The sequence below is a fragment of the Botryllus schlosseri genome, chromosome 6, assembly GCF_051294905.1.
Source record: "Botryllus schlosseri isolate E-star chromosome 6, Bs_hap1, whole genome shotgun sequence".
Taxonomy (NCBI): Eukaryota; Metazoa; Chordata; class Ascidiacea; order Stolidobranchia; family Styelidae; genus Botryllus; species Botryllus schlosseri.
Window position 1 is genome coordinate 1,368,589 of NC_137241.1, and position 15,654 is coordinate 1,384,242.

Here is a 15,654-nt window from a genome sequence, read left to right on the forward strand (position 1 = left end):
TTTATGAAATAATTTTGGATCGCCCATGAGCTTTGTACATTTTGAAAATTTCTATTTCACTTGTGGAAAAAACATGGTTTCAATATGTCGTTTGCGTAATCTCATTTGGCGTGCCATCAAAAATACTCTCGCGTGCCACTTTGGCACGCCTGCCGGGTTTTGCCGACCCCTGATGTGTACCAAGCTTGGCTAGTTTCGTATGACATGGTTCTATCGTGGCATCTTCAGGAAAACCAGGAATTTGATCAGAATTACAGCATTTCGCCCAATTAGTCTATCTGGGAAAATATAATTATCTAGTTATCTGATTGTTGTGATACTTTGAGAGATTACGTAATCAAATGACGTCGAATTACATAAAGTGCTCCCTTCATTTTATTGCTAATAACACGTAGCGACGAATATCATCTGTGGCTAGGTACGGGGAAATAATGTATATAAACTTTAAAGTACATGCTGACTCCAAAAAGCAATTTATGATGAACTTGTAATACTCGAAACTATATTATTCGTGGCAATGTGAAATCAACACATCCCGATATCCATGGTGATGCAATTTAATAGTTCAATTGACGGTCACTTAAATGTTGAATTGCAAATCGTATCACGAAACAGATGATTGTCTCTGAAATCATTGCAATCATTGCTGATATGCAACATGCAACATTTACTGCAATAATATTTGCTTGTTACAGGATATTGTCATATTTATCGCTCAACTGTACAATATGAGAATTCTTGGACGTAAATCAACTGCGATTCCGTTAGCACTGATTATCTTCGTAATTGCAACCTGCGTAACTGGTGAGATCATCTCAGTTATTTATCGATAGTAGTGTTTTTGTAACTTGTGGATAAATTTTGAAATAACGGGAACAGATACCAACACGCACCCTTATGCCTCGAATGCCCTGAGCTCACTTAACATTTAGGCGTTGTTCCAAGTTATTTCATATAAAAATGCTACATGTATTTCGCTGTATGATTCCTAATTTACCTGTGCCGCTATAAAAAAAAATTGCATTTACCTACAGTTTAGTCCAGGATAGCTCAGCAGTTATCGTTCGGGAGGGGGTCGATGCTGTAACACATTGTAATGACACATTGTCTCAATCATGGAACCACATGTCTGGCTAAAGATATGCTGATTTCTAGCTGTGACTGTGTGTTCAATATTTGGCTATAGATACGTTATCAACGGATTAAATTCAGAAACGAGGAATACGACGAAGTTGATCTTAAGCATTAGAAGCTATATCAGGGACGCTACTGTTGGAAACGAAAAAGAAAATTCTTTCTGTGATGTCTCGTGATTACGGAAATTCCCGTCATTCAAGCCAAGCCCATCATTGTCACCGAGTGGTATTTTCCGACATTTGACCCCGTTTTGAGGTGATAAACAAACACATGTATTGTATGGATAGGGCGAGCGCGAAAAGGGTTCTATTTCGGAGGAAAGCAATCGTATCGTGTGAAAAATACCCGAGGTCTGTCGTCTATGTTGGTTATCACGCACTTGGTGCGGAAGACCTAATCGGTTATAAGGGCAATTTTACAAAGGCTAATAATATTACCTTTGTCGCTTCTTCATGTCACGCAATTCTGTAATTTAGCCCCTTCATGTGTTGCATACGAATATTAAGTTGGCTTATTATAAACGTTTACTGCAATCACGACATTTTTATTAGGGGACCAGTTGCTTCCCATATAATGTGTGCAGTTGTACTGTGAATTAGGAACATAATATTAACGCAAACTAATGTTAAGCTTACTGGTAATACGGGTATTTTACGAAAGGTAATCACGGATTCGGCTATAGACATATCAATCGATGGGGGGTTGAACTTGTAGAATTTGATCAAAATTGATACGATTAACCTATATACTGTAGAATTCCACAAAACTGCTCACAGTATCGGAGGTTTTTTTGCGAACGCGAGCCTTTGAATAATCAAGGCTCGCATACTGTAGTGTACAGTGTAAACAGTAACACTGACCGAAATTTTACGTCATCCCTAATGTTTCTGTGTGCAATTTAGATGTCTCTGGAAGAGGTTTCCGAATCCGAGTGAGGGGTGGAGGAGCTGGATCGTCCGGTTATACCACCGGGTTAGTTGTACTGTACAGTATTTCCATACCAAATGATTCTACAAATATTCTATAATGTATTATTCTTCATTCTCCAACGCCCGCATATACCGTTAAAATAGTAAAGTATTTCTGCCAATATTGTAATAAGCAAGCAAGAAACAGCTGAACAGGCATTTTCGCTATATAAAGTCAGGGCTGTAATGACTCGAGTCGCAATTGCTTGGAAATTGAAAATGACTCTCGAGTCGACTCAAGTCAATTTGTGTATTGAATAGACTCAGGACTGTAACTGCGCAATCCAAACCCCCAATTAGGAGGGCATTAATTAGTTCGTGAATGAGCATAACTTGTAGAGTATATTATTTGAAAACTTGTGCAATTTTTTTATTTTTTTTTCGCGCAACGCGCAATTTAGTATTGAGGTATTTGTGTAGAAATAGGCATTTCAGCGTAGACAATAACCGCGTTCCGCCGCATTAGACGCCGAGAAGTGTGTTAAAAAGTTCTGCGGCGAGTCATAAAGGTCTTCCTAATGGTCATAAAGGACTTCCCTAATGCTGACCGACAACTTTGATCTATACATTTCCTAATCGTTCATCGACGCCTAAATGGCTGGTACCGAATTTTCTTGCACTGGCAATATGAGCTCCACAGGCACAAATTTTATCCAACAGAGAAAGATTAGCAGAGAAGAAACACCAATTTGGAATCGTGTGCTTCATTTACTCCCTCCCCTCCCTCCCCTCCCTCCCCTTTATAAGTCATATCGTCACCTACGGTCAAATTTTTCATGTTTGACGAAGCAATAAATATCTGTTTGTGTGTGTGTCTGTCTGTCTGATTTCAACATTTTTTTCAAATAGCAGACATGAGGTCATGAAAAAACATCATGTAAAGAAGTAATTATGCCAACGGGTCCTCCCGAATATGTTTAATTATTATTTCGGACCTTAAATTGTCCAAGGCTACACCTCAGTCATCAACTCCGCCGTAAAATTTGTATACGTGGACTGAGAGAGGATAAATAATTTATAGCAATATATATGCAATCATACCAATACCGATTCAATCATGAATTACGGAAGATTTTCGCGCTTGGCGCGATTAATCCTGATAAGGTAACTATTACTAAGTATAAGTAATCTTGCTCACACATAGTGCCGAAAACGTAGATCCGAACGGGTCCTGGAAGTGTTGTTTCGGCCCTCTGACTCGGTCTGTTTCTCCGTGACTTGGACACGGACTTGACTCAATTGTGAAGTGAAAATGACTCGACGTGACCCGAGTCAAAACTATAAAATTCAAGTTGACTCGTGACGCGGAACCTTGTGACTTCGTTACAACCCTGGATAAAGGTATACCACACAACAGTAGGAATTAAACCGAAGTAGCCTACATGTAGTCGCCCGAATCCGGAGGCTAGGTGATCTCCGGTTAGGAGAGCATGCCGGCGGCAAAAAGCGGAACCAGAACCATGATTATTCTTATTCTGCTGCGCTGGCTTTTGTGCTGGTCAACTGCTATTGAGCAATACATACTGTGAGTTTGCATTCGGTGGAACCTCTCATTTTTGTATCTAGCCCAGGGCTGGCCAACCTTTTCGGCCAAAGGGCCACATTCGATTGACGAACTTTTGCGCGGGCCACTATCCGCGCGAAGCGCGAAAATTTTTTGAGGTTCATAGGTCAATAATGCTGTCACTTGATTATATTGCGGGCCTGCTGTATATCGCTGGGCTAAGTTTGCGAGGACTGGGATATTCGGCGCATGGACATATCGATATCGAAAGCTGCGACCAAGATGGGTCAAGCATTTCGTGCCTAGGTTTCACAGTCGACGGTCTTACCGCGAGCGCAAACGCGAGGTCGCATATGTTGAACGACACTTTGTCTCGTAATCGCGAATATAGTTGGACTAAATCTGATACATTAGGTGTTCTTCCATTTTCACAAAATGGCAACAATATTAAAAACAAGCAATCGAGTGACAACATATTGTGCTAAGCTTGTAGAAAATTTTTACCTTTGAAAAATCTATCGCGAATTATTCTGCTTTATTGCAGTGTACGAAGATATATACCAATATGTGAATGGCTGATGGCTCTGCCAATGCGTTGAAACTGATATTTTAGCCATAACATCTCACGTGTTGCGGCCACACTAATCAAATTTTTGGTTGGCCTTGAAAGTTGAAAATCTGTGCAATGCATTTTTGATGATATTAGAAATTTCGGAAATTACCTCGCGGGCCACTAAAAACCTTCTCGCTGGTCACATGTATGTGTCCACGGGTTGGCCGGCCCTGCCTAACCTGAAAGACAGACCTGAAAGACAGCTAATATGCGTATATGTTTGAGATCAGAATCGTTTGGCGTTATTTTCACTTTAACACCTGACGAAGGAGCGGAGCTCCAAAAGCTCGTGTGATAAATAAAATTATTACGTTGCAAGTGGACGCTAAATAGGGCGTGAAAGCAACCAAGATCTGAAAAACAGTGGCATCATCTTCTGTGATGTAGATAGCTCATTGAAGAACAAAAGACAGAAAGGCCACACTACACCTCAAAACAGTACGAATTAGTCCCTTCTATCTATACATGAATGGGATGTGGCACCGAGTAGTAAATGCGCCGATGAAGCAGTCACGGTCTTACCAGTTCATTGCCGATTCCTGCCTTACAATAGGAATGTCGAACCTATGTCCGAATTAAGCGGTGGATTGTCCGAATTAACGGGAATTGCTCCGTTCATGAACAATATGCCAGAATAAAATTGTTTTCTGGGTTATTCGGTGCCCGAAGAAAGTGTATTCGACTGTATAGTTATTTCTATATCCGTTCCTCCATTCAGCGTAAATTGCGACTCGATCTGTTTTTCAAACTGGTAACAAAATGCAGTGACTTTGAATATTGCCCCGTACTTCGAAAATTCAACCAGACTTGACTCATGACTTGGCATGTCTTGGTGACTTGACTAGAGTCACCTTCAAAATCAAGTGATTTGACTTGACTAGAGTCAAAATGTGCAACGACACAGACAGCTGGTGACTCGCTCGTAACACTTGTGCATGACTTTTTGGGCCTCACACTATAAGGCAACCACTGTAGAGAAATCGCAATACGAGTATGGACACTTAAAAGCCGAATTTGTCGGTTTAACGTTTGACATCGCTCTATCAAATATGCCGGACCTGATGTGTGGAACAGTATCCCGTCGGCCATCCGACAGTCGACGAGCATGTCCACATTCAAGTCGAAATACAAGCAATTACTACTAAATAAATACAGTCCATCCTCAAGATTACCGGACCACGACTGACCTATCGATCTCGCTTCCCATGACATGCCGCCCTATTTCTTGTCGCTTTCTTTTTCTATACTATCTTCTTTACTTCATTCAGTGTGCATGCCTCCTCTTTACATCGCCTAGGCCAAGGTGGGTGTCAGATTCCATAGACAACCTAGTCGCTTCGACATCTTCCTTTCTTTCATTGTATCGCATTTTTTGTGGTGTATTGAACTGATAAAATTGCTAATAAACCAATGATGATGATGATGATGACATCGACTTCATTTCAGCAACATAATGTTAATAGCACTACTCTGGGGACTCGTTGGACTCATGTTACTTGCTTGGATTGTTTATAAGTGTATGTCATGTTACCGACATCGAGCCAACAAAACTGCATTACCAAATCGGACTGCGTCTGACGAGGAACACGGTAAGGATTTGAATTTGAGCTTGAGCAATTTAACGGTTATTGATCTATCGCTACCTTTGGTTCCGTAGTATTGAAGAAATGAAATAATTCCGAATCACGTCGACACGTAGGGCTTGCTCGCTTTTCGTCCATCGTTCGGACACGAACTTTCCAAAAGTGGTGGTATTCTACGGGTCTATACGAGAACGGTGATAACTGCTCGACTATAGGTGCAGCCATGGGAGCCAATCCATAGTATTTCAGGACACATTCAACTTGAATGTTGATTGAGTTTGAGTGTACTCGCAAACATTAGATGCAGGAATATTTCTAGTATCTCATGTGACCGTTAGGAAGCTTCAGTTTAAGAGTGGGCAACCTGAAAGTGTCCGACTAGTCGGTACCGCATTTTGGCATCCCCCATCTCAGAGACACGACACGTTTGAAGATTAGTTGCGGGATGGCCTAATAGTGGTACGTTCCACAGCTATAAAACCAATGATGTGTGGGTTGAATCCGAGCAGCGTGTACTCAAAGATGGTGTGGACACTCGAGAAATCCCGTGACCGTCACACCCATTTGCCTTTAAATACTTCGTTATTGTCGATCCGTCTGCAGCAGTGATTAAAGGTGAAGTCGCTATTAGTCTTTGTTGATTTTGACTGTGTTCCATATCGGGATGTGGTGACAGGATTTCGTATGTTTTTTTTAGGTTGTCATCCAACATTGTATCAAGTTTTGAAGCTGTAACTCAATGATTAGCGTAGTAATTTCGCTGTAAAAGTCGAGTATCTGATAGATCAGCGCGCACCGATATATTGTCGACTTCAATAACGGAATTACCAATCTAATCTTCGACTGACAATCCTGAAACTTACTGCGAATTTAGATGATACGACCAAGATGTGCCATGCCAAATTCCGTCCTCCATCTCGGTATGGAGCACTTTCAAAATTCACATATACTAATATCGATTTTTGCGAAAAATCCTCAATGCGGTAGCCGGTAGGCCCAATATCACATCAGCGCACGCTAAAGGCATACACATGGTAACCCTAGATCAGTATTTAAAGCAACATCGATTATTCGCTATAGCGTATCCAATCGCTGTACCAGCTTTGGGACGAAACGAGTCAAGACTTGACTTGACTCGACTCATGAATTTTTTTGGCGTGACTTTTGACCCGAGTCACTTTGCAACATGACTATACCTTGACTCTGACTCATCGTTTGAGAAATATAAATTGATTCAAGACTCGACGCATGGACGCAGAATGTTCGATGTCGACTAAGTCGCTGTAGGGTTTTTCAGAACTAACCAAATTTCAAAATTATGTTATCTTCAGTTAATTTGTTATGTCTTATAGACCAGTGCTCTTCAACCGGGGTTTTCGTACACCCTGGCCTTGGGTTGTCCCAGAATTTGCAAAGGGTGTACCACTCGGATGGGGTGTATACAGGGGTGTACCAGATCCGAATTACAGTGAGCCGATGGCTAGCTATCACAAAGGCAGGTTTATGGGTCAGTACAGGTTGACGGACAGGTTAATGAGTAATATGGTACGATGTTATCTCAAGTGTAATACTGTACACCGCTTGATTGTGATCTCATAAGCAAATATTTCTCACATTCATTTAGCCGTCGGCAATAGACCAATGGTTCCGTTTCGTGTTGGAAAGTATGCAGTTAACAAACATGTGTTCAGCTAGTCATTTGTCTTTTAGTGATTTTTTAGGAAACCGCCGCGAAAGCTCAGACTTCTGGAATCGGTACTTCCTACCCGACGTTAATAAATACCGAAATGCACATAAATGAAGTGACGTAGCCAGCCAGGGACGAAACAGCTTCCATGTTGAAATCGAAACTATTCTGTTTTAAAATGCCGATTTTATGTCTAATATTTCGCCATACCTTTGTAATTTAGTATTTTGTTATTAGTGATGCAAATTAGCGACATAGACTGTGTATAGCGGCATACGATCATAGCGGCATAGACAACCTAATACTTTCATGGGGTGAACGGAAAAATTTCAAATTTTTCGTTATTTATTTTTATATATTAAATAGAAACTTTCTTCTCCCGTAGCAATGCGGCTACAGGTCGGAATTGAACCAAATTTGGTGTGTAGGGTCAAGTTACGTAACCTAACAATTTTATCAAGTAGCCAGAACGATTTGAGAAAAAAGTCATATTTGAAGACCCCTAATGAACAGGGGTGTACGAGTTTTGAGCAAACTTTAAAAGGGTGTACCACGTCGAAAAAGGTTGAAGAGCACTGTTATAGACTACCTTAATCACCTTTCCTCGATACTTATTCCGTAACTCAGCCCTTACATATATTGTTTATTCCGCTTTAATAAAATCCGTTGAAAATTTGAGCTTTCCGTGTAATGTCAGTGCAGCGATTTTCCCTAATCATATATTTATACAGCTGTTATGGTATGCCATGATACACAACCATATTCATATTGCAGACTGCCTTAGATATCTTCAAACCTAAGACTTTTCATCATTTTGCAGGATTCGTCGAGGAACATCTAAAATAGACCTCTCCAGATTCGTCGTGTGAAGAATATAACTGCAAATGTACAATCAACACACTGGTTTGGCCTATATAAGAGCAGCCATCAGTCACACTACGAATATACGATGTGTAGCCTAGTTTTACTAATCTTTCATTGTGTGTCTCAAATATATTGATCACAGGAGAAGTGGTTAGTTTTTGGGGCCAGGCTCATTTCAGTTTATTATTATTATTATTTCATCATATCGATCGATACACCACAACATTGTAATGCAATGAAAAGATAGGAGAATGTCGAAGCGAATTGCAATACGGTTCTCTTTGCTTTGTAAAGAAGCCTCACCCTCTCAACGTTGAAGCCAAAAATAAAAGACAAAAATTGAGAATAAATGTTTTTGGCAAATAAGATATCAATACCCGCAACAAAATTGATCTTTCCTAGCTCTTGCCGAAGCAAAATCTGTCCTGTTTCTGTCCTGCTCATAATTAGCCTACCACGAGTGACTACGTGCAAATAGATCAATGGTTCTCAACCGCCGGTCCGCGACCACATTCCGGCCGGTCCGCCAGGTATATTACAATTCTATACCGTAAATTGAAGATGCAATGTCGAAGGCTTGTCCATTGATGAAATAATGGAAACATCGAATTTTAAACTGATTCAGAACTTCGTGAGGTAACATTAGGGCCGGTAACATGTTCGTTTTGACGTGTCATTTGACAACATCCAGGCGACAAGTAGAAAACAGGTACGAGCTGACTCATCGCTAAACAGCGCAGTTTGCACGATCATTCGTTTTCGATTCATTCATTTTGTGCAAGACCATGACTGGGCATCCCAAACCGCCCAATCAGAGAGGGGCCGAGCTTGAAAAGAGCCCAAAATTATTTTGCAAACTAATATAAATCATAGTGTATTCTTTTGAAACTTTCCCCAACATATTTTAATTTCTTTTCGCGCTTTGTGCGATTTAGTGTCCCTAAATGTCTCGTTTATTAGGCGACCTTCTCCGAGAAATGCGCATGATTTATAGAAGTAGGATTTCGGCGTCAGTCATTACAGCACCACGACGTACCAACACATAATGAAGTTTAGGCTAACATTGGACTTCCAAAGGTGTGCTGAGAATTTGGCAGCGGGAAAACCGATTCAGTCATGAATGATCAGAAATTTTCGCTATTGCCGCGCCTGAGCTACATAAAGTCTCTGCTTACACTGAGCAGAATGAATGTGCTGACAAGTACAGGTGAAAACTTCTGCCCCACTTTAAGGGCCTGAGGGCGAAGCCCCCGGAAGTTTGTCTTGTCGCACTGTTGGGTTCAACACCAACGTTTTTGTGGAGTGCTGACGAAGTGCTTTTCCGGTACGGATTCGCGGATGGCCGGTATAGTTGCGGTATGGTGATTTCTTGGGGCACGCATCGTATTCGTAGTTGGTAAAGTGACCAATACGTCCGGTGGCAGTGGGCCGTGAGCAAGGTAGCACGACAGGGTGCTTGACTCGACTCCCAAACGCTTCTTCTCTTGATATTGTCAAAGAGAAGAATATTATTCGAGTTGGCTTGGTCGGGTAAACCCAAGTCATTCGGCGCTTAAGAGTTTGAACGACTCATGACGTTAGCACGTTTATCTGGACAAGGCTATTTTACCTCGACTATCAGCAGACTGACTACCATAAAGTCACATGGATGCCATCATGAAAATAATTATTTACGATCAAAACCCGCTAAATGTCACTCGATAGCACCATATAATTGCAAGAAACGGTTGGACACTCTACATTTCAGCTTCATTTCGATTTTGAAAGTTCACCGGTCTGCCACTACATTTTTTGAAATTTTATCGGTCCGCTAGGTGAAAAAGGTTGAGAACCACTGACATAGATCACAAATCACGATTAACCATAAATTCACAGCATGCCATGGCTGATACAATTGTAAGCAAAAGTAATGCCTCAAATGTAACAGGATAGGATTGCCATACGTCCGGAATTTCCCGGACATGTCCGGAATTTCACTGTTCAAACTGGCGTCCGGGAGGAATTTCCAAAATATACCTAAACATCCAGATTTTTGGAAGCTTAGCGTATACGCAGTGGTTCCCAACCTTCTTCAATGTCCAGGCCAAATTTAGAATTTCAGAGTCCGGTCGGGGCCGCACGAATACCAGGGCAATGAAACGGACCTAAAATAGTCATTTAAATAAGAAAATTGGCATTGTTCCGATGGCCATTATTATGGTCATTGTGTTGCTGCGCTCCCATTGTTCAGAACAATCGACATTTGGCGGACGCTTCGGTCGTAAGCTATATAGGACTACCAATTATGCTGCTTTCGGGTCGATTTAATGAGTCAGATTTATCGCCTGGACGCGCAGAGCGCGAAAATTTTCTGTAATCCATGATCGAATCGGTCAATATGATCGGGAATTACATATATATTGCCATCAATTTTTATCCTCGCTCTGCTAACGTAATCAGTTTTACAGGTAGAGCCGAGGGAGATGTGTTTGAAAAGGCAGGTACCCTCAATGCTAATTAAACATCTTCGTGCGCATACTCGTTGGCAGGAACGAAACAGCACTTCATCAGTCATCCCCCCTCCCTTCCCCCCAATAAAAACTTGGGTCTTTGGCGCCCATAGAGTGATAAACCTACCCGTATCATCTTGTTCGCTTTTGCCACGAAACTAGATGGACTCTGTAAAGTGGACAAGCAGAGTTTCTTGTGGGCGGAAGCAATATTGACAGCCGCTTATCTGAAGAACAGAAGTCCAACCGTTGCTCTCAACAACAAAACTCCGTTTGAAGCATATCATGGGACCAAGCTCAATGTAAGACACCTGAGAATATTTGGATGTGAAGCCTATGCCTTCATAGAGAAAAGTGAAAGGAAGAAAAAGCTTGATCCGAAAGCTGAAGTGTGCAATTTAATCGGTTCTGATTTATTATCCAAAGGTTACCGTCTGTGGTCCGAAGACAGGAAAGAAGTTCTGATTCGGCGACACGTGAAATTTGATGAATCCCGATTTGGCCAGGAAGGAGAATCGACTGAAGTTCAGCCTGAGTGTCCTACATCGTCATTCATCTATCCTTCATTAAACAGTGACGAACAACAATCAGCGAATAACCGATTGGTAGTAAGGCCGGAGAATGAGCAAGTGGAAGGAGTGCGTCGATCATCGCGACGGAATGCAGGAAATCCTCCACCAAGACTTGCTTACAATGAGAATTTCGAGCAAACCGAAGACACAGAAGTGCTGACTTATGCGATACCCGCAGCAGTTCATCAGTTGAATGAACCGAACAACTTGAAAGAAGCCTTCCAGTCAGAGCACTCTGATATGTGGAAAGAAGCTGCAAATGAAGAAATCACATCGACGAAAGATTTAAAGGTATGGGATCTTGTTAATCCTCCAACCGATGCGAAGATTTTGGGGAATAAATGGGTTCTCAAGTATAAATACGACGAAAATGGAAACGCGACGCGTGCCAAAGCAAGACTTGTAGCACTTGGAAATACCCAGAGATACGGAAAAGACTATGAACAAACGTTTTCGCCTGTCGTTCATGCAAGTTCATTTCGAGCGTATGTTGCATTGGCAGTAGAAGAAAATATGGAAATTCATCAGATGGACGTCAAAACCGCTTTTCTACACGGTAGATTGGACGAGATCATCTATATGAAACAGCCCGAAGGCTTTGTACAAAAAGGACAAGCGGATAAGGTGTGTCTCTTGAGAAAGTCCATATATGGTTTGAAGCAATCACCGCGATGCTGGAATCAAGCTCTGCACGAGGAATTTATTAAGGTGGGCTTTAAACAAACGAAATCTGATCCTTGTATTTACAGTGGCGTTTACGACGATGGAGTCGTACAAGTAGCAGTCTACTTTGACGATATACTCTTAGCGGGAAAAACGAAGAAAGTAATTGCGAAGACGAAGTCTACTTTGCAAAATATGTTGAATGTCAGAGATATGGGTATGTTACACCATTTTCTTGGTATGCGTGTCAAGCAGACCGATGATTGTATTTGGATCGGACAAGATTGTTATGCAAAAAGTGTGCTGGAACGCTTCGGAATGTCCGAGTGTAAGCCTGTGTCCACTCCAATGGATTCGGGAGCGGTGCTGGAGAAAGCAAAACCGACAGACACAAGGTTCGATTCGTCTACATATCAAGCTGCTGTTGGGAGTCTACTTTATCTGGCGATGTATACTCGACCGGACATTGCGTTCGCAGTTGCGAAATTAGCACAGTACAACAGTGATCCGACCGTATATCATTGGCAAATGATTAAACATTTATTGCGTTACATTCGAGGAACTGTTGAATACGGTATAACTTATAAGAGTGGTTTTAACACTGTTACAGCGTTTGCAGATGCTGATTTCGGTGGTGACCGTGACGACAGGAAATCGACCTCGGGGTACATTATTTTGATGGGAAGTGCTCCAATTTGTTGGAGATCGAAGAAACAATCAGTAACGGCGCAGTCCACAGCCGAAGCAGAATTTATCGCACTGAATCTCGCCGCTCGTGAGACCGCATGGCTTCGTCAGTTATTTGAAGAGATGGGAAAAAGCGTCAAATTGCCGATCACCATCTTTGAAGACAACCAAAGCGCGATCGCGATGTGCCGAAACCCGGTTAATCACCAAGCAACGAAACATATAGCCGTGAAATTTGGATATATCCGAGACGAGCTCGATGCGAACAAGATTGACATCGAATACGTTCCGACTGAAAAGCAGCTTGCCGACATATTTACTAAGCCGCTACGTCGACAGTCTTTCTGCAATTTGAGGGAGCAAATCGGAATTTCTCGTATTCCTGAATGAGAGATAACGCATGTCATAAGAGAAGGAGTGTTGCGAAGCTTTAATTACTTATGACCTGTGAACTCTCATTTAGTATTTCTGTTTCTCTCATTTGATTAGGTCAATGATTGTTTGATTGATTGTTGTGTTAAGACGTGGTGTATAAATGCGTTTGTGTGTTCGCTAGTACTTGCTGTTAATTTGCCTGTGTTGTCTACGCTGGATGCTACTAGCTGCTGTAAGAACAGATTATCTGCTTCTGTAAAATAAATTTAATTCGATTGAAGATATATCTCAAGCCTCGACGGATCAGGTCAAGATAGATCGTTCATCACGCGAAGCGCGTAAATTTTCGATAATTCATGATAAAATCGGTCAGTATGATCAGGAATTGCATATATATTGCTATCAATTTCTTGTCCACGCTGCTCACGTAATCAGATTTGCCGGTAGAGCTGAGTGAGGTGTCTTGGAAACTGTAGGGTCCATGATTCCGTGACATGTTATTTCGTGAAGTCCTGTCTGCTGTATGAAAAAAATGGCTTCTCTAGTAAGAGACGCATACGATTTCACATTGGTATTTCTTCACTGGAATATAATTGTTCCCTGCGGGATGGTATTTTTTTCTCGTGCGGTTCAGATTGCCAAGACAGTATTCTGTATATATAACGAAGTTTTTGGTCAGCATAAGGGCAGTCCTGTTCGGCCAAGGTTTTCTCGTTGCCGATCGTTTCTGACACACTTCTTGGAGTCGCATGTTACATGGCTCAAAACTTAATATGTCTTGGTGCGTCGTGGCGCGGTAATGGCAAACGCCAGTATGCCCAATGGCCATTTGTATAAATTTTGGGCATTTTTTCTTGAGGATGAGTACCCAAAAATAAAGATATTTGGCAGCATGAAATCACTCATAGAGCAGCAAAAAAATTGAAAAAAGTGCATAAAATTTCAAAAAATACTCTGTAATTTATGCTAATTCACGAAATAATTTTAAGCCCCGTTCGAGCTCGCTCTCCCCTCTTCCCTGTTGGGGGTTTGGTGTGCGGCAGTTGTGGTCTGCCTTTACCTATATCTATAGGTACTGCTCGTTCGACCGGAAAGTTATGGTGCATTGCATTGAAACAGCAGTGACGTAACGACAGCAGTCTACTCACGACTTTCCTGCAATCCGAATTAAAATCTCCAGACTCCAAGCCAAGCAAGTGTATTTTATAAATATAAATTTTAATTTTTGTCATAACTCGATTTCTTAATATTTTTGGGGGGCCGCAAGAAGGGTAGCTGGGGGCCGCGGTTGGGAATCACTGGCGTATAGGCTCATAATTGTTTCGTAAACCAACATAATAACATTATTTTGGGGAATATTAATGCTACATTACATTTTTCTTCACGCTGCGCGTGATTTACCGTGACATTTGTTGATTGTAATATGGAGACTACCATCGCAAAAACTGCAATAAAACATAAATTAAAATAACTTTCATTTACTGAAATAAGCCTAATTGTAATCAACGGTATATTCCCAGAGAAGGCTTTATTCAAATATAGTGGTCCCAAGCGTGGGGGTCGTTTACATTCTTTCTGGGATTGCGAAGATGTTGAACGTATAATCAGCTTCTAAAATAGGCAAAGGTGCTGACTTCTTTTAGTAACCAGCTGGTCAAATTTTGATCCGGGCCACGGAACATTTTCAAATTGGAGATGGAGTCACGATCATAAAAGGATCACTGGATGTGGGGTGTTTATTACGCTCCCTGTATTTTTGTCATTATCCTCCACCAGCTCTACCGCCAACATAGTGCTGAACCGGATCATGACCACCTCTGGTCTATAAGCAAAGCTTTGATATTGTGACGTCATATCGAAGGACAATGTGCTCATAACTCATTTTGAAATCCACTAGTGGGCGCTAAAGAGTCTCCGGAATTTAGGTCACAGAAATATGGTAACTCTACACAACGATTAGGTCGTTATCTACCAAGTTCATAATAAAATGCTGTTGATATCACTTTATTTCATGTCAGCTCCCAGGCCAACACAAGACGGCGTCACGTATCTACCGGCTTTCTATCGTTTGACTGTCGATCTACCATATTTCATGATAAAATTATTTGTTGTATCGCTGTAGGGGAGATGTGGTACCGATGGATCACTGGGACCGAAAATACTTTGAAAATTCTCTATGATCATTCCATGATTACACTCCGTGAACTTGTCTACAATTGCATGCTGGCAACATCTTTCCTCACATACAAAAAAATTCGACGTGCGCGAACTATGGGGTCTCTCACAGATGTTTTTTGTTTTGGGGGGTGTAAACTAAATTTAGATCGACATATACATTTTTCTTTGTAACCTTCAACACGAACAAACCAGCAATCATTTTCATTGTGAAGTCTAGGGCTTGTATCAGGCTATATAATGGAACCTATTATTTTTTTTCAGTACTTTCCTTGAGTGGAATTTTTTTCGATTCATGTACAAAATTAGTAGGGTGGGGACCGATGATACAATAGCC

At 41.4% G+C, this 15,654-nt stretch overlaps 1 protein-coding gene across 2 annotated transcripts in view; it reads left to right on the forward strand.

Annotated features, from left to right (window-relative positions):
• LOC145440603 (uncharacterized) overlaps positions 1-8,503 on the forward strand; it is a 39,401-nt gene extending 30,898 nt beyond the window's left edge. Inside the window, exons 1-4 of one of the 2 annotated variants that reach the window (XM_080318265.1) lie at positions 684-804; positions 2,040-2,109; positions 5,669-5,811; positions 8,313-8,503. In XM_080318265.1, the coding sequence (XP_080174391.1) occupies positions 729-804; positions 2,040-2,109; positions 5,669-5,811; positions 8,313-8,338 (315 nt within the window). In that variant the 5' untranslated portion in view covers positions 684-728 and the 3' untranslated portion in view covers positions 8,339-8,503. Of the gene's footprint in view, positions 1-683; positions 805-2,039; positions 2,110-5,668; positions 5,812-8,312 lie in introns of those variants that run through there. The other variant, XM_080318264.1, reaches the window with a different exon arrangement.
• The last annotated feature ends 7,151 nt before the right edge of the window (positions 8,504-15,654 follow it).